The sequence below is a fragment of the Cryptomeria japonica genome, chromosome 11 (genome assembly GCF_030272615.1).
Source record: "Cryptomeria japonica chromosome 11, Sugi_1.0, whole genome shotgun sequence".
Lineage (NCBI taxonomy): Eukaryota > Viridiplantae > Streptophyta > Pinopsida > Cupressales > Cupressaceae > Cryptomeria > Cryptomeria japonica.
In genome coordinates this window covers 136,530,544-136,550,567 of record NC_081415.1, presented here as the reverse complement: position 1 = coordinate 136,550,567, position 20,024 = coordinate 136,530,544, and the positions used below count along the sequence as shown (strand labels likewise).

Here is a 20,024-nt window from a genome sequence, read left to right as displayed (position 1 = left end):
CATTCTTGAGGTACAGCCTAGGCTGATGCTATGGTTAAATTTGCACTTTGTTCCTTGATATTCCCAGCCGTCTCATCACAAATCTGCAGTTGTTCCATTACAGGAGGGGTAGAGGAGGTGTCAAGTTCTTTGTTTGCAGTGGAGTTTTCTCCCACCTCACTGGACAATTGCCTGGTGCCTTCGTGCAATGGTCGCTCTTCAGTCTTTTCAAGCTCACGAGTCTCATCTGTCCTTTTCTCTCCTTCAACAGTAGAGTCATCCTTGGTAGTATTATGGAGCGGTAAATCATGGTGGCTCTACTGGGTGGGTTCATGTAATTCAATCCGTTGAGTGGATGGAATCTCTCCTTCCTCTACTTGGTTATCAGGTTCGGCTGATTCAATAGCTCTTAGCTCGGCATCCAACATGTCAGGTGCAAGAGGATCATCAGCTCCAAATGCATCGATATCACTCTAGGAAGGCAGAGCAGGTACATAATCCAATTCAACTACATCATCAAAGGAACTAGGGTCCTTTTACGATGAAGTGACCTCTGGTCTCCTAATGGGAATCTTTTCCCTTCTTGTTCTCTTGGATGTCCAAGTTCCTCTGCAAGCCTTAGCCTTCTTCCTCTTCTCGGGCTTTTCAATTTCTTCCCTGGGTGGACTGGAAGTTCCCTCATCTTCGGAGGACTGAGAATCAAGGCTACCCATTAAGTGGTAGGTGAACTGGACTCCTTAATGAATTAGTCACTCAATCTACTGATGCAACCATTGGTCTGTATATCTTGTTGGGGCTGCCATGACTGCCTCAAAATCAGTGATCGGGTCTTGCGACCAATCAACGCCTGGCAAAAGATGCGTTACTGCCTCAAACTCGCGGACCTGCAGACAATTGCCTGAGTCTGTGAGTTGATCTGGGACCCGGCAATATTCATAGAGTCGCATTTGCTGCACACTCAGCCTAGAGTATTCACGCCTTTGGACCTCATAGTCATCAGAGCAGTTTTTCCAATAATCTTCAACTGATTCCTTTGCCCTGTATCGCCTGCCATAGGCTCTCTTTGCTAGATTGTCGTGATCAAAGCATTTCCTCGGAAAATGCTCTTGTAGGCCATATGAGGCTAGCTTTGCAAAGGATTCCTCCCCCTGAGATGGGGTTTTTAGATGGACGTCTTGACTGCCTAAAATCATGGGGAATGCAAATCCAGCTAGTTTCCTGTCTCTAAGTAAGCTGCCTGTCGGACGCGACTGCCTTGCGACCTCCATAACAACTATCTTGTCGGTTGGGTACCATGGAAGCCGGAGAGGAGCACCATCAAAGCCAGCTATCCGGATGTAGGAGAACCTTGGGAACTGAATGAACCAGGCTCCGTATCTCTGTACCGGAATAGTAGCTTGCTCTGAGAGCCTTATGTGCAATCCTCCCTGCATTAGCCTGACTAGGCGCATTGTGAAGGCGTCATTGACGTGCTCGTATTGACCAACCGCATAGGCTGGGTTGTTCTTTTCTCTTTGAGCTATATCCTAATAATGCAGCTGTGGGTAGCAGTCATACACTTTTACCTGACCAGGCCCATTCCCAATTTCACCTTTCATTATTAAACCTAGCAGTGGTTGGTTCTTGGCGAACATGTACACCAAATAGGAGGTCATAGTGAAGTATTTTTTTGTCTCAAGTTCTATTAGCTGAGTGTGGATGTTGTCGCTTATGATCTGGGCCCAATCAAACTTGGATTTCCCAGCGAAGACATGCTCTGTGAAGTAAAACATCCATTCTTCAAAGTAGTTGGATTGAGGAAGTCCCATAATCCTGCTGAGCAATGTGACCATGTCCCCATGCTCGTTGTGAAAGTCGCTTCTAGGGGTCTTTTTCCCAATCCTGACGCTTGGAGGTCTTCTCTCCTTGTACCACTCTTCATTCATTAGTGTTCTACACCTGGCGGGATTCATATCATACACCCCCTGTGCTTCGTCCATAGTTGTTGCTATAGGGTTGTTTGGAAAGGGAATGTCAAATGCGTCGCCAATGGCCTCAGGAGTGAAGTTAGCAAGGGTCATGTTTTCGAGGAGCACCAATCTGGAACCTGGTTGGTAATGTCGGGCAGCTTCTACCACTAACTCATAGTTTTGCACTGCTGGAGGAAATCCCGCCGCTTGGGCGATGCCACTTTCCATCATCTGTCTAGGCCTGTCATAGGCGTTAGGGGAGAAGACTCAATTCCTGAAATCTTGGATATCAATATGGCCCAGGTCAGTATCACCGACACTATCCCAGACACTCTGAACTTTTGACTCCCTCAGTCCCCCTCTTTGATATTGATATTTCATCCTTTCAACTTTGCGAGGGATATCTGATGTGGATGCTCGCAATGTCTCGGCTATAGCAGGTGTCTTTGATGATTCTACCGCTGATTTAGGCATTTATCCTGCACAGCCGAACGCGGATTACGAGGCGATAAAAGGGGAGTAAAGCGGGTTAGATAAAGAATATGCCAGCATTCAAGGATTAATTCAAAAAACGAATTGAAAGAACAGCATGACCTCGCTAGCTAAAAGCTTGATTGATTTAAACACAAGTATTTATGAAGCTTTTCAATTGCGGATTTACACTTAGGCATTTTCAGGATCAATTTTCAAAAATGGACAAAGCTTGGGAAATTTTCCTAAATTTGAAAATGCAATTTCTGGTTAAATCTTAGGAGTAAAATTTGATTTCGATTGCTTTGCACGACGCCTTATAAACAGAAAGAGATGCGACTTGAAGACTTAAGCATTTTAATCAGATTTTATACAGACATCCATCCCATTTGTAAATATTTCCGACGATCGAGAGAGGTAAAGCGCACTTACCTGGTGAAAATGAAAGGCGAGAAATTGCACGATTTGCCCTGCAATATATGAATTCCAAATTTCGGGCGACGAAGTCTGCGATTTGAATTTCAACGGTTAACGTTTTATTCAAACTTTTGCGCCCGGTTTGAAAAGGACCTGCAATTTTTGAATTTTAGACTTGGCGATTTTTACCTTGGGCGAAATGATAATTGAACTTATATGTTTCAAAGGGTTTGTTTCAGCGATTTTACCTTGGGAAATTTTAGCAAATGAAAAAGCAGGGGGGGTTTCAGATTTTCACCACGCGATCTAGGGAGTCTTTGCGAACTACAAACACTTTGAACTTATCCATCTAGGTCACGATATTTAGGAGTTTTGCCAATTTTTGTGGAAAACGCGATCTCCTCCCACAATGTAAACTTCGGGTTTTGACGTTTATCCGCTACTGTGCAATTTTCGGAGCTTTGGGAGGGTACCGGGAGCTTCAAAGTTCTAACTTCTGCGTTTAACCCTCAAGCTTGGATGGCAAATTCGGCGATTTTAACCTTGGTTGGAATTGAAAACCTCACGACTTTGCCCTAATCCGCGACTTCGGCATTCTGGAGAGGATTTATGCAAACTTTCAAGTTTTTGCACTTTCTCGGTTTATCGCCTAAGTTCGGCGTTTTGGGAGGTTTTGCAGGCCTTTTAAAAAGACTTTACGATTTTCCTCCAGATTACGAACTTCGAGGTTTGGGGGGGATTTTCAAACTTAATACACTTCGCACCTTTTGTCAATTTTAGCCCTTTTGGCCATTTGCGAATTTTCTTCTTCTGGCATTTCGGCCTTAATCGGCCCTTTGGGCATTTTTGCCAACTTTTTCAAATTTTGAAATTTCACTTAAGGGGTTCCGAAATTCGGCCCTTTGGGCATTTTTGCCAACTTTTAAACTTTTTGAAATTTCACTAAGGGGTCCGAAATTTGGCCCTTTGGGCATTTTTGCCAACTTTTTCAACCTTTTGAAATTTCACTTAAGGGGTCCGAAATTCAGCCCTTTGGGCATTTTTGCCAACTTTTTCAACTTTTTGAAATTTCACTTTAAGGGGTCCGAAATTCGGCCCTTTGGGCATTTTTCCCAACTTTTAAACTTTTTGAAATTTCACTTAAGGGGTCCGAAATTCGGCCCTTTGGGCATTTTTGCCAACTTTTAAACTTCTTGAAATTTCACTTAAGGGGTCCAAAATTCGGCCCTTTGGGCATTTTTGCCAACTTTTTCAACTTTCGAAATTGTGCGAGTTCTGGCACTTGGGCGAGTTTGTCAACCTTGGCACTTTGCAAAAAAAAATCGCTCCTCCTCTTCCAGCTGGCGAAAATCGGCATTCATTCCAATCTCGTAAACTTGTAAAAACAAACATCATGCAATCTCTCTCGTCATTCTTATGCGAAAATCGGCAACTTTGGGTCCTCATGCGACCTTCAGACACGTTGTCCTTTACTTGGTGGACTTCGCCAGTCTCTATCATCTCATGCCTATTCAAGGCGATTTTACAAGTTTGAACAATCTCTTGGAATTCGTGCCTGAGGGCTCGACTGACCTGAAGGAAACACCGGCCCCTTCGCTTAACATCGTCATCTTACAGACCGATCACAGACTCGCTCGAAAGGACGTGAGACACTGCGCAAAACTCAACAGGGCGAAGACGAAAAAAGGGCCCTCAAAAAAGGGGGACCCTGTCAGCGACAGGGAGAGTGTGCAACGCACAACAGGATGCCATTGACATTGGACCACATAAATCAGAATGTACAACAGGATGCCATTGACATTGGACCACATAAATCAGAATGTACAAGACCTAATATTTCTTTTGACCTACTTTCACTGCTATGAAATGGACTCTTAGTATTTTTACCCATAGCACAACCTCTACAAGTACCATCATGTACATGACGAAGTTTAGGAATACCTTTAATCATCTTCTCCATTGATAGAAAAACCCTGTAATGTAGATGACCAAGTCTTCTATGTCATAGTTCGCTGGAACTGGAAGAGTCAAGTAGAAGAGCTTGAACTGGACGAATGGAAAGCTTGTACAAACTCTCATGTTGATTCCCGAACACACGTGCAGTCTTGATGCTAGAATTCTTTGGACATGCAAGAACTCTCCCTTCTGAAAATGCTACTTGATAACCTTTGTCCTCCAAAGCTCAAATAGATACAAGATTCCTCTTGATTCCTGGCACGAATAAGACATCACTTAGATGAAGGGGAATCACAGATTCTAGGTTGAGAGATGTAGCACCAAATCCTTTCACTGAATAGCATGCATCATCTCCAATGATCGCTTGAAGGTTAGACCCCCCTTCCACCAAATCTGAAAGATGTTCTCAATAGCCTGTGATGTGTCAAGAAGCTCCACTATCAATCATCCAAGTATCACTATCCGTGGGAACATTACTTGATAAGGCAAATATGAAGAGGAATCCATTAGAGTTGTCTTTTGCTACCTTTTGAGTTAAGACTTCATTAATGTTTACCATTTGTTGCTTAAGCCTTGTCAAACAATTTCTTGCATAGTGACCAAACTTGTCACATCTAAAGCACTGAATGTGGGAGAGATATTTTTTCTTCTTCTTTGAATCAGGTGCAAAGTCTGATCTTTGATCTCTATTACTCTTGAAGTTGCCTTTTCTCCAATTTCTTCCTTTCTTCTTAGTAGATTGAGTGGCAAGAACATGAGTGTCTTCATTTTGATAGTCTTTGACAATTCCCCTTGCAGCCAACCTAGATTCTTCTTGGATGCAATCAGCACGAAGACGATCAAACTTTGGCAATTTGGATCTCCCACTTATACTTTGAATAAATGGCTCCCAAGAATGAGGAAGGCCATTCAATGCTAACATGACAAGATCTTTATCCACGTCTTCATCTCCAATGGCACTTAGTTGATCCCTCAGTTCTGAGATCTTCATGAAGAAGGATATGATAGATTCTCCTTTTGCCATCATGACTTGATGAAATTATTGCCTCAATGCAAGAGCCCTACTCATATAGACATTCCAAGGTTTTGAACATGTCTCTTGCAGTTGTTATTTTGGAAATGAGAGGCACTAAGTGATCCTTGACGAAGTCAATCAAGATCTTCTTCGCTTTTATGGCATTCTTCTTGAATTGAAGTTTCTCCTCTTGATCTTCTGGCTCAGGTAAATCTTCTTTTTCCACAAACTGAAGAAGGTCATTTTCTTCAAGTGCAATAAAAACTCTAAACTTGCACGAAGTGATGTTTGATGCACCTTCAAGCCTATCCTCAACTTTAAGTCCATTCACCATTTTCACTTGCTAAGAACTACTCCTTAGAATAAGAATAAATCGCTGCTTAAAGAGAAATCTGATCACGATCTACTTCACCATGGCTCTGATACCATGTTAAATTTTATGATCAGATTAATAGCAATTAGGAAAATCAACACAGTGAACAAAGACAACACCAAGATACCCTGGGAAAACCTTCCAACTTGAAGATGAAAAACACAACAACAAAAGTTTAAATATATTTATCAAATACAGATATGTCTTTACGAACTGCTTCTCTCCTTGAAGCTATATGAATATATCAATTCACCATATACGGTTGCATATGCAGTCTGTACTGCTCTCGGGTATCCAAACTATCAAGGAATGATCTAAAACTCTTCAATCTGACTTGCATATGATGTGCAATCTTCTGATGAAATGATCGTATCTGTTGTAGGATGGATTCGCTATGCTGAAGGATGAATTCACTCTGTTGAAGTGTGTTCGGTCTGCTTATTGTGTGTTACGATTCAATGCCAATGAATGGAGATTCGATCTCCTTTAAATACAACGCAAGTGCCCCTTCACCAAGGGTCGGCACTCTCCCAAGCAACACGTCTCAAGGCAAGGGGGTGGCGGACTTCCAAGTCGACCTCATAAGATAACCGATTATAATTAAAGCAAGACGGATATGTTAATCGGCATATGTTAAATCCTTAATTATGTTTGATGTAAATGTAAATAAATCAAACCTATAAATGTCTAAGGCAAATAGGCCAATTAGACATTTATATTAGCTATGTCGACCTGAAAGAATCCGACCATAGCTATAATAACATTAACACTATTGACCATAGTTCCCTAGCTAGAATTACAAGTTACTTGTAATGTCTCATTTTCCTATTAATATAAGTTTGTAATATTAGGTTTACTCCTCGTTTCCTAGATCTTTTTGTGGCCCATTTTATGTGTATATGTCAGTTGTTGGAGTTCCCCTTCTGAGTATGTCTTTCCTCCCAACACCACATTTTCTTTGTTTTCCATCAAAGTTTCTTACTTTTGTTGTCATACCTTCCATCCATCCTCTGCACTTTCCTTATAAGTATCGGACATTCAAAATTTCACTTACCAACATGCTCGTTGGCCAACTCCCAATCCTAAATATTGTTTCCAGCAGTCTATTTTTTGCACCATCACTTCAAAGTGGAATCTTTTCATCAAGAGCACATGATTATATTGAGAGGGGGGTGACAAGTGGCGGGTAGGGTATGCAAACTTTTAACTTTCAAAAATAATTAATCACAATGGCAATACTTCAAAACTTAACCAACCACAAATGCAAGATCTAGCAATAGAAACACAAGAAAAACACATGATTTACATAGAAAACCTTGTGGGAGAAAACCACAGCAAAATATTACTTTTGCATTAGAAACTTCTTACAATCTTTGTAGGCACCAACTGAAAAGATACACAGATCCCCTTTAGACGAGACCCACTAGAGACACTAATCGCCACAACTGAGCAACAACTCAACAAGAGACACCAATCCCTTTGAAAATGAGGCACCAACCTCCAAAAGAATAAAGTGATAAGTGCTTGATCTTATTCTTGAGTCAGAACTGATCCTCCTCCACCAATCTGCTCAAAAAAACTTCTTGAAATCTGCTTGTACTCATCAATATTTTATGCTCATAGATATGCAATAATTCGCCCTTAAATTCTGCTCTTAGGTTTGCAATAATTCACCTTCAATTCTGCTCTTACGTCTGCAATAATTCACCTTCACTTTTGCTCCTAGGTTTGTAATAATTCACCTTCACTTCTGCTCTAACAATGACCTTAGATCATCTCCTCCATTCTTGATATAAATAATGCTATCCACAATTCCTCTTTAAAGCCTTGCTCTTGAAGATACTTGTCTAGTCTTGAGTATGAAGCCCTCGACGTTTGTTTTAGTCCATAAAGTGCCTTCTTTACCCTACAAACATAGTCCTCATTCTCTGATAGGAGAAAACCTTCTGGTTGCTCAATGTGCACTTGTTCCTCCAAGTTTCCATTTAGGAAGGCTGATTTCATATCCATCTGGTAGACATTGAAGTTCTTAAAATTGGCAAGGGCTAAAAACATCGTACCGCCTCCATACTAGCAACAGGGACAAAGGTTTCTTTGAAATTGATTCCTTCAACTTGAGCATATCGTTTACTTACAAGCCTTGCTGTGTTCCTTAGGACATGGTGTAATGTGCCCACTTCCTGAGTGATCTATCAGGATGGGGGAATCACCTACTATCAGGATGGGGGAATCACCTAACACCCATCTCCACAAGTGAATTCTAGTGTTTGGGGATGATTTACTTGCCAAAGGGAATCATACACTTAGTCATTTTTATGACTTTGGTAAGTTAATAAAGTAACTTTATAATTTAAAGTTATAAAACTAACTTTTTCTAAAAATAAAAAAAAGTTAAGTTATAAGTTGTTTATTTTTAAAAAGTTATGAAACTAACTTTTTCTAAAAATAAAAAAAAGGTAAGTTATAAGTTGTTTATTTTAAATAACTTTATATTACTCCCTTGGCACACTTTCCAAAGTGAATTATATTTTAAAAAGTGGCCCCATTCAATGATAAGCTGACCCCTCAAGTTTAGTGTACCATTATGAAGCCCAAAGATTCCATTTGGAATCTTCTAAGATGCCATGTAGGGTTCGATCTAGGGTTTGAAGGCTTATAAGGCTTGTACGTGCCAATTGGGGAGGTATGCTTTTGGAAAATTATTGAATCTTTTACCTTGCAGCCGTCTGCCATTGCAGGAACAGCTTGAGGAAACCTGATTGGAGATGAACACCTTTGATCTAGGCCTGGCTGGACAATACCCCAGCCATTCACACTACATCAGCACTCAGAATTCACCTCATATTTGGCCATTTGGGGTCATAAATCAAAGGGTATTGATTGTAAAAGGAATTATAGGGTGAGAACCACAGATCATAGCAGATTGGAGGGACTCTACAACAAAATAAGTGCATTTATGACAGTTGTACTACTCCAGGTAGCTGGCCGTACCATTTTCGGTAACCTGGGGTTCCAAATAAAATAATTGGAGGGTTTGGAGAATTAGAATTGCTTGTGATTTCATTGTTGGGGTCTAAATAAGAGATCACAATAGGTTTGGAGGGAAGAAAATATCAGATCTGAGCAGCAGCAGCAAATCATTAGGGAAAAGGTCACAATTTGGGAATCTTCCCTGGCAACATTTTGGAATTCTTAGCTGACTTGCTATTTCTTCTCATGTTTTGTTTTGGTAATTCATTATTAGTCAAATTAAGCTCATTGGAGCTGTTGTAGTGCTTTGAAAGCTTCCATTTCAGTAGTTAATGCATTTTGGGTCAATAAACGGAGCTCATCCAGGCAAGCGTTGGACTCCTGGTAAGACAATTGGGCTTAATATCTTTAATTTGGTAAATTATTCTGATTTCTTTAAAAGCTGCAATAAAAATCAGAATCTTGAATTTAGTTCAGTTGATATTCTTTATATTTGGCATCTATTTTCCTATAAGTATTGTCTATCATTATCGCATAAAACATCAAAACTTCAAAATTTCAAAACATCATCAAATTCTAAAGTAAACAATTCGCTGGTCAAAGAATTTGAATTTGCAAACAAACAACAGATTGGATCAGATTTCTAGTCAGGGATCTTTCAGTGGTATCGGAGCGATGATCCTGCCAGCTTGGGGGTCATCAAAGTAATTCTATAGAGCAGGGCAGATTTGGTACCTACAAATATTACACACAAGAGACCTTGAGTGGATTTAAATTTTGTCACAGAACCACCCTTTGAGACTAATATGGGTGATATACCTGAAGGACAGAGGAGCCCACCCGGATAGGAGAGACGGATTCCACTCAATCCTGATGAGATTATGAGCTTGGTTGAAGCTCAGCCAAGAATTGTTGAAGCAATCAACAGGTTACAAGACACACTTGACTGAATGGATTTGGGAAATAATAGGGGAAGGCATAGGAGCCGTAGCAGAACAGTATCAGCTGCAGGAAGTAGGGGCAGCAGTAGAGTTCCATCTTCCCTGAGTAATGCATCCATCTCACCATGGAGGGACGGGACCCATACTAGGATAGCGGATAGGCCTATGCTCCCACGGTTCACTCCTAGAGATGTACCACCGTTGGCTGAACCTCAGAATGGAATCACCTTCCAAGACACAATTATGGCTGCCGACGATGAGTGGGCACGTCTACCAGCACATGTTAGAGATGCATTCCCGTTGCACAAATATTGTATGTCGTGATTCCATGAGGGGGCAGAATGGCAGGGGACCCAGACAACAGTAGAATAATGATCTAAAGAAGGCTACAGATAAGCTGATTTTATCCAAATCTGATGGCAGCGGTTCCACTAGTGCACGAGTGTGTGTTCACAAGCAAGATATATACCTCTCCTTGAAACCCATGGCTGAAAACGAGGCCATTCATATTGGTGTCCTACATTTGGAGGGTGTCGCATATGACTGGTGGCACCATGGATTGGTCGCAAAGAATCATGCTCTCATTCATTCATACACAAAGTTCACAGAGAGGCTGATTTCCAAATTTGACAGGAAAGATGTGGAACTTTATTACAGGGATTTAGCTCTCCTGAAACAGTTGGGTCATGTGGATACATATATTAATGAATTTCAGTGTATAGCAGTGATGGTACCGAAGATGCTTGATCGGAGGGTAGTTATACTCTTCATAGAGGGACTTCATGAGAGATACTGTGGTTTAGTCAAGGCTTTGAAGCCTAAGACTTTGCAGGAGGCTATTGAGCTCACGTTAGACTTGGACACCACTCCTCCCTCCACTTTTCAACAAAACAAAAACTTTCCCAGGAACTCCAAACCCTTCCAAAAGCCTTTCAATCCACATAAGGGTAACACATCTTCTCCTAGGATTGATCAAGAGACTAGAAATGAATTAAAAAGAAAAAAACTGTGTTTTACTTGTAAGGAACCTTGGGAACCGGGTTAGAGATGCCTTGACAAAGGCAAAGCTCATCTCATTGAAGTGACCTCAGATGTGGAGGATGAGCTCATACAAGACACTGATGATGAGGGAGAGCATATTGAGTCTCCTTAGATTGAGCTTGACTCTACTGATGCACAGGCTACGGCCAATGTTACCATGGCCACATTTCCAATTATCCTAAGTTCCACGCTTTCATATTGAAGGGAACTATTCAGGGGCAGCGTGTAGTGTGTTTAGTAGATACTGGAGCGACCCATAACTTTATTGATCAGCATATGGTAGAGAGACATGGGTTACAAACAGAGGAATTTTCAGGATTTGGTGTGAAGGTTGCGGATGGTGCAGTGTTGGGATGTACCAGGAGGATTCCTCAGCTCAGTAACCAGATGGAGGACTACACTTTGACAGATGACTTTTATGTTTTACCCTTAGAGGACTATGATACTGTTATAGGTATGTAATGGTTACAGGGAATTGGCAGATATGTTATTGATCACCGCAGAATGCAGTTGGAGTTCTTAGGTAAGAAGAGAATATCGAGGGCATTATCGGATGGAGGCCCCAAGGAGGTTTCCTCCCACAGGATGGAGACTATTATCAGGCACAGAGATATCCTTTGGGCTACACAGTGCTTTATTTCATCTAAAGCACCTTCACCTCAGGATGGTAAATCATATCACATTGATATACAACAGGTTTTAGATAGGCATGGGGTGTTGTTTGGTGATATACCACCTGGTGTACCGCCTGATAGAGGCTTTGAGCATGTGATAGAATTAAAGGATGGAGCAAAACCAGTCATGACCACTCCCTATCACCATCCTAAGGCCTATAGAGATGAGATTGAGAAGACCATCAGGGAACTTTTGGACATGGGATTCATTAGATCGAGTTCTAGTCCCTTTGCTTCTTCAGTTGTGCTAGTGACGAAGAAGGACAGGACACTACGCATGTGTATTGACTACCATACACTTATAAGAAAACAATTAAGAATCGGTATCCCATTCCACGCATAGATGAGTTGTTGGATGAGCTCCATGGCTCAGTTTGTTTTTCGAAGATTGATCTCCAATCAGGGTATCACCACATTAAGGTGTCGGAGTTTGATATTCACAAAACAACCTTCAGATGCCATTATGGTCATTATGAGTTCTTAGTGATGCCTTTCGGTCTCACTAACACCCCTGCTACATTTCAGTCATGCATGAACCACTTATTTAATAAGAATCTGCATAAGTTTGTGTTGGTATTCTTTGATGATACATTGATTTACAGCAAATCCTGAGAGGAAAATCTAAGGCACTTAGATGAGGTGTTGAGCATTATGGAATCTCAGTCCTTGTATGCGAAGATGTCCAAATGTGAATTTCGGCTCACTAAGATTTTATACCTGTGTCATGTGATAGGAGTTGACAGAGTCAAAGTCCATCAAGAGAAGATCCAAACTATTCTTATTGGCCACCTCCCATGAACATTTCAGAGTTACGTAGTTTTCCTAGGCCATGTGCTTATTACAAGAGGTTTGTTAGAGGTTATTCTCAGCTTGTAGCACCTTTGACACATCTCACCAGGAAAGGGGCTTTCAAATGGACTCAGGAAGCACAGGAGGTATTTGATAGGCTTAAGCAGGTGATGAGCACTTGTCCTGTGTTGGCACTTCCTGATTTCACCCAACCTTTTGTGCTTGAATGTGATGCTTCAGGAGAAGGTGTGTGTGGGGTACTTATGCAGAATCATTATCCTATTGTGTATGAGAGTAGAAAACTGAAAGACAAAGACCTAGGCAAAATATTAGACCTCCTAGGAATTTCGCTCTGGACCCTTTGGAAGAGACAGGAGTGAAATTTGCATTCTTGGCTCAAATCACATTCCTTTAGCCTTGCACTTCACTTGACCTTGGAATCACTTTCTCCTGAAGACATCATTGATTTGACCCCCAAAAAGACCAAAAAAGAGGATTTCGCTTTGGACCTTGGCCAAGGACGGGACCTATAAGTCACACCTAGAAATAAGAGCAAAACTTGACTTGGGGAAGGCTTTCAAAGAAACCCTGACCTGGACCATCTACTGACTCACCCTAGCTTAAGCAGAGCCTGCTATCTTAACGATTCCTTTGACAACTCTCAAAATGCAAAGGCTAATAGACAAGACCCTAAACGACCTAGAAAACAAACCCTAGAAAGCAAAAAGTAGGGGTCCCCATTTGCAATGGGGCGATGTGTGAATACATCACAACAGGCACCCACGGGCAATGTTGGGAGAAGTGGAAGTGATTAAATCTTGGCTGGGCAAAGGAAGTGTCAAACCTCGATTCATCTTAAAGAGACAAACTTGATCAACCTCTGACCTCTTGACCCACTATACCTTTCCAATGCAAAGGTTCATAGCGAAAGACTCAACAATAACCTAGAACTAAGCTAAGAGGACTAATCCTAGAAAGCAAAAAGTAAAGGTCCCCATTTGCAATGGGGCGATGTGGGAAAACGTCACAACAAGGACCCACAAAGGCGTTAAGCTACAAATTGAGCCTTAAAATGCCACAAAGACTTCAAACCAAAACAAAACATTAAACAAGCCACCATATTTCTCTTACATTTTCTCAATTTTTGCTCCTTGCTATGAGAGTTTTCTTGTTGGAGAAGAGATTGGCATGATGAAGAGGATATCGATAGCCCAAATGAGGCTGAGTTTGTATTTTGATGTTTGAAACTTTTGGATACATGTTTGATACTTTTGGATATTGATAGATTGTGTTTTTTTTATATATGAGATTGTTGTTATAATGCTTCATTGAAATTTATTATGCTGTTATACAACTAGTTGCATGATTTATTTACATTTTGATATTGTTGTTATCAGTTATTGGCATATGTCTCTCACTCCCCCCCAACTCTCTCTCTCTATAATATATTAATATATTTTGGAAAATTCGTATATATATTTGTATACAGCTGTCCCTTGCCATCCCCTGAAAATTGCCCTTTCGGGGATGTCCCAAAAGCCCATCCCTCCGTCCACATCCTCGAAACATCATCAAACATAAGGAAACACCGAAATGGGGGTCTGACTGTGGCAGATCTCTTAAACACAGCCCCAACATTTCCATCCTCTTTTTGTTGTGTGTGGATTAGTTGTGTGTGGGTTCGTTGGAAGAAAGGAATTGCTAGAGGCTTCATCCGTTGGACGTTTGTGAGCTTCTCTTATCCTTCATTGCATTTCTGTTATTTTATTTCAACTAGTAATTACCTTTCTTTTGTTGTTTCTATCACATTAAGTAAATAGAACCCATGTCTGGTTGTCTCTGCATTTTTTGGTTCAACTTCTCGGCTCTATCCGTACAGGACACTAGTGTGTCACACTATCCTCCACGAACCTTGCATACGTCCTGGGCAAAGAGCTGACAGAGTCTACCAAACAGTCTCTACGACCTATGCATTCGGGTTCTATGGTTAAAATATTTTTATGAATTAGAATTAATCAGTTTTGTGCCTTTATTTATTATAGCGAGTTAACTTAGAGATCCAAGGACTTCGAAGGTTGCTCCGATTGGAGAGGAGGTTAGTGAATCCTCAAGAGGTTTGGCCACCTTTCGCAGTGATTCACTTTTCCTACTCTAAACTTATTAATGTCCATCTTGCTTCTAAATTACCCTTGAGATGATTTGTGTTATTTATTATGAAGAAAGGAATTGCTGGAGGGTTCATCCGTTGGACATTTGTGAGCTTGTCTTATCCTTCCTCGCATTTCTATTATTTTATTTCAGCTAGTTATTACCTTTCTTTCATCGTTTCCATCACTTTAAGTAAATAGAACCCATGTCTGGTTGTCTCTACATTTTTTGGTTTGACTTCTCATCTCTATCCGTACAGGATGCTAGTGTGTTGTGCTGTCATCCACAACCCACGCATATGTCCTGGGCAAAGAGCTCACGGAGTCTACCAAATGGTCACTATGACCTGTGCATTCAGGGTCTGGTAAAAATATTTTTATGAATTAGCATTAATCAGTTTTGTGCCTTTACTTATTATAGTGAGTTAACTTAAAGGTCTGAGGGTTTCGAAGGTTGCTCCGATTGGAGAGGAGGTTAGTGAATCCTCGAGAGGTTTGGCCACCTTACCCAGAGATTCACTTTTCCTACTCTACACTTATTAACATCCATCTTACTTCCAAATTGCCCTTGAGATGATTTGTGTTATTTATTATGTGTGCTGAAGTAGATTAAATTGTTTTTAGAATGTTTGGACAATTTGTATTGCAGACATGCTTGAAGTTGGGGATGATATCAATTACTTAATTTAATTTACTTAAAGTGTTTGTGTCCATGTGTTTAAACCTATTCAATCCTTATGTGTACTTAGAATTAAATAACTAGTCTCTGCCTTTGCTACTCCATGAGTTTGTACACCTAAAACACTTGAGAATGTTTGTATATTTAAAAATGTTTTGTATTCATTTGGTGAATGTATATTTGTGCATGCAATCAAAGTAAGCTTCTAATTGATAAGTTTGTTGAGTCTTTAAAGACGATTTATTGAAGGATGTATAACAATAGCCTTAAAACCTTAACAAGTGCTAAGTGCAAGTATGAGTCAAGAACCAGCTTGCCCAAGTCCAAGTCTTGTAACTAAAAATCAAATCAATTTGTATTTACATTAGTTGAATGGCAATTCCTAATCTCTCTGGTCAAACTAACATCTCATACTTATAGTTTTGTCAATCATATCTTGGTCATTCAGCTATAAACATATTACATATTGTTGGAAAGTCTTTCAATGGTATGCCTCATACATCAATCTCATATAGAATTCCATCTTTAGCCAGAGATTTTAAAGGAGTTAACATTTTCAATATGGAAGCCTCAAGGTGCCATATTGGATTTGTAAGAGAATCTGATCATACAAAGGCTTGTGACATACTTATAACTTTTGTGATATGCAATGATATTGTATGTAGTAGATTATATATTGCCAATGCTCTCATGCCACAACATAGCATATTTCAACAACTAAATTAATTTAGATTCATGAATTTTTCACAGTCCATAATGATTTGCTTGTTATTCTTCGAGATTCGACCATGTAGATTTTGTTGTTGCCAACATTTCGAATCAATTACCATGGTCCATCATCAGGACAAGAGAGCAAGTAAGAGAGCAAGAGAACAGAAAGTAAGCTTCTAATTGATATGTTCTCTTGCTCTCTTACTTGGTGTTTGATCCAAAATGTTGGCAACAACAAAATCTACACAATCAAATCCAGAAGAATAACAAGCAAAACTAAATTCATTCAAAAAAAATAGGTTATTTCAGCATATACATCACTTAAACTATAAGTATACATCAAAAACATTATAGGTTATATGCAATTATGTCCGTAGTAAATTTATATATTGTCAATGCTCTCATGCCACAACATTGCATGTTTCAACGACTGAATTCATTCAAATAAATAGGTTATTTCAGCATATACATCATTTAAAATATAAGTATACATCAAAACATTATATATTCTAGGCATTCCAAATAAGCCTTCCATTTTGATTCATACAACAATTTCTAAAATAACGACGGTAAAGGATTAAATTTTATACTATTTATAGATTTCATCAAGGCCTTCAACAAAGGGATACACTCACATACTCTTTTGAATTGAGGGATGCATCATCAAGCCTTCCTTGACTGATAAAATAAAGTACCTTTTCCAATTGTATGCTAGGGCGAAGCTTCTGCACACATCCATAAAATGTAAATAAAATAAATAGCATTCAAGAAATATAACTCTAACTCAAACAAAGTGCCTCGGAAACAGGCAATGTGATCATAATACCCATGGAAACAAAAACATTTGTGACTAGTGTCAGGATAGGAAATGGACTGCAAAATATAATTGAGAATCCAAAAATCTATTCATTAAATGAGATGCAAATAACATATTTATCAACAATGTAACTAGCAGCAAAAGGGAAAGAGGTGGGCTGGAAATTAACTTCACCAAGCATGTGAAGCAAGATTTGGTAAGCCACAGAAATTTTAGTGAGAAAGATATAGGAGAGCTGATGGAGTTGTCGAAAATCATTAAGCTTCAAAAGCAGGGATGGCAAAAATATGGGAGATAGATTTCTGAGAATGACAAAGTGTGGAACATTCATGAGACGAGGCTTTGACATATTGCTTTACTAGATCCAAATTAAATGAAACCTTCAATCAACGTGTTCAAAGAATTTGCATTTGAGAGAAATCAATAAGAACGCACTTCACCATTACAGCAACCAGTACAATTCTCACAGTGACATCTATTAGTGGAAAGTGTGCAGACTGTCATTTTAGGCAATGTCTGAAAGTATAATCAACCTTCTTCAGAGCAAGGTTATTTCTCAATGTGTGAGTGTGTGTGTTATGTTAGAACAAGTAAATTTGTTGGCTCTAATCTTTGCATCTCTCAATTTGCTAATGGGTTGCTCCCCAAGGACAAGGTATTGCAATTATCTTTACAAGGTAAAAGGAGATACAGGCACTTACAAGAAAGAGTCATCTTCTACAGTTTAGGATCTGCTAGGTTTACAAAGATCTACAAATAAACTAGACCCTATCAAATTAAGCAAACCAAAATATATCTGTAGCATGCCATAACACCAATTTACATTATAAATGTAGATTAGAATGTTAGTAAGGCAGACAAAAATAAATCGAGCATTGATCTACTCAGAAAGCAAGCCTTCATAGCTTCCACACTAGGACTAGTTATGAAATTTGCAAATCCTAAGAGCAAAATTGTTTAATTATTAATGTAGTGTAATATTTGGGCCCTCATGGAATAGTGTGCCACTCTTGGAGGAATCCATTAGATTCCTTTAAATGACACATTATATCACTTGGAAGTTTCATTATGGCATGTATAAGAGAGCATTGAAGTTGAGGTTACATAATATGCTAGGTGGAGCACCTTTCAATTACTATTTTTAGCCATTAACAAGAAGGGTTGTAAGAGAGATCAATCCTCCCATGTGGGGTGCCTAGGTTGATCAATTGACCCCTTGATTTGAAGAATCAATATTCTTGTGGGAATTACATACTATGGTAGGAGGAGTTACTCTAGGAGAGGGACTGATTTTCCTTGGATTTGGCTCGAGATTTTGAGCACGTGATTTCCTAGATCTCTTTGCTCTATATATTGGAGGCTTGGTATGGAGATTGCATGGTAACTTTATTAGGAGTACATGCTATTAGTTTGACTCCAAAAAGCAGAGTTCGAGATCTCCATTGACAGCATTGAAACTCTTTGTATTGTAACCTTGTTCATTTGATTGATACTATTATGAGTGTGCTACTGCTGCTCTGTTTTTTCTCATTAGCATTTCCCAAGCTAAATGTCATATATTGTTATGCTTTTGAAATTTGACCAAATTTTGTCCTTATCTGCATTGCTTCTCTTATAGGATTAGTGTATTTTCCTTTTGTTTGGTATCAAAGCTAGAATAGCTTGTTTAGATCTATTAGAATAATATCTTTCTCTTTGTGTTATTAATGGTCATTTAAGTTGTTTCTAATTTCGCCTCTAGTTAACGATTGTTTCTTTTAGAAACATCATCTTTGTAACTCTATTTAAAGGAGCTTTGTCTCCTTGATTAATTGAACAACATCGATTCTTTGAAATCCATATGCTTTTGCATCTGTATTATGGTATCAAAACCTGAATAAAGAATTTGTGAATTCTTTTCCGAGATTTTTCGGGCCTCTTAGTTTTGCTGCAGATTTTCGAAAAAAATTTGTGTTCAAAAGTCCGTTTTGGACTGTGTTTATGTCGTGTAATGGGATTCTTCCTGTTTGCATCTGTCTGGCGAGGGTTTTCGGCATTTTTCGGCGCGGTACAGACCCGCCATTTTTTTCTGCAACCTGCAACTTGGTCAAACCCGCGTTTTTTGACTTTCGGCTAGGGTTTTGACCCTCCAGATTCAGTCGAAAAAATTTTCTGAGTACAAATTTGTGGTGGGTTTTCCGAGATCTCAACTAGGTCGTCGTCAAAATTTTTTGGGTGCCTTGATTTTTGTGCCTCGATTTTTGAGCCAGTAGATCCAGATTCCGATAGCAGATTCTTTCTGGGTTTTTTGCAAGGATTTCTAGGTTGTCTTCAGATTTTTCTGGGTCAGTCGGAATTTTTTTCTTCAAATTTGTGCCCGTCGTACTTCATTTTTTGAAGTTTGTACCTACATCTGCCTCTGTTCCTGCATTGGGATTCGAATTTTTTGAATTTTGTGCCAACGCCTCTTTTCAGTTTTTCGTTTTCCGTGCATTGGGAAACGTGCAAGATGGCGTCATTGACCAACTTGATGTTGGAAGGCAGTCAAGTTTTGTGCACTTAGCATCTTCTCAGTACCTCGTTTTTCGTGCCTCGAAAAGCATGAAGATGGCTTATGGGCATCGATGTTTGTTTCGGTTTTTAATATTTTTTTACCTAAAAAAAAGTCTGATGGGTTTTAATATTTTTTCCCTTGAAAAAATCTGTGGGTTTTAATAATTTTGTCCTAAAAAATTATCTGTGGGTTTTTAAATATTTTTTCTACATTACCCCAAGTTTCCGGGACGGGGGGACGGGGGGACGGGGGGACGAGTTTCCGGGACGGCAAATTTTTTTGCCAAATTTGGGGATGGGGGGGACGGCAAAGGGGACGGCTGTATAAAATATAGGGAAAATTTAAAATATATAGGAAAATTCTAAATGTTCATATGAAAACATGGATAAAGCATGCATCTATACATTATATTCATATGAAAACATGGATATAGCATGTGTATGATACTATGAAAACATTTTAGAATGCAAACATCGAACATACAACATTATCAATAGACTCAATACTCAATATGCACTCATAATTCAGAATTTCAATTCATTCACATTGTCAATATGCATAT

The 20,024-nt window shown here is 39.5% G+C and overlaps 1 protein-coding gene across 2 annotated transcripts in view; it reads right to left on the bottom strand.

The window, feature by feature from the left end:
- The window catches only part of LOC131032643 (uncharacterized), a 249,297-nt gene that overhangs the window by 211,185 nt on the left and 18,088 nt on the right, over positions 1-20,024 (bottom strand). The window contains exon 3 of one of the 2 annotated variants that reach the window (XM_057963667.2): positions 16,748-16,837. In XM_057963667.2, coding sequence (XP_057819650.1) covers positions 16,748-16,837 — 90 coding nt within the window. The remainder of the gene's footprint in view (positions 1-16,747; positions 16,838-20,024) is intronic. The other variant, XM_057963665.2, reaches the window with a different exon arrangement.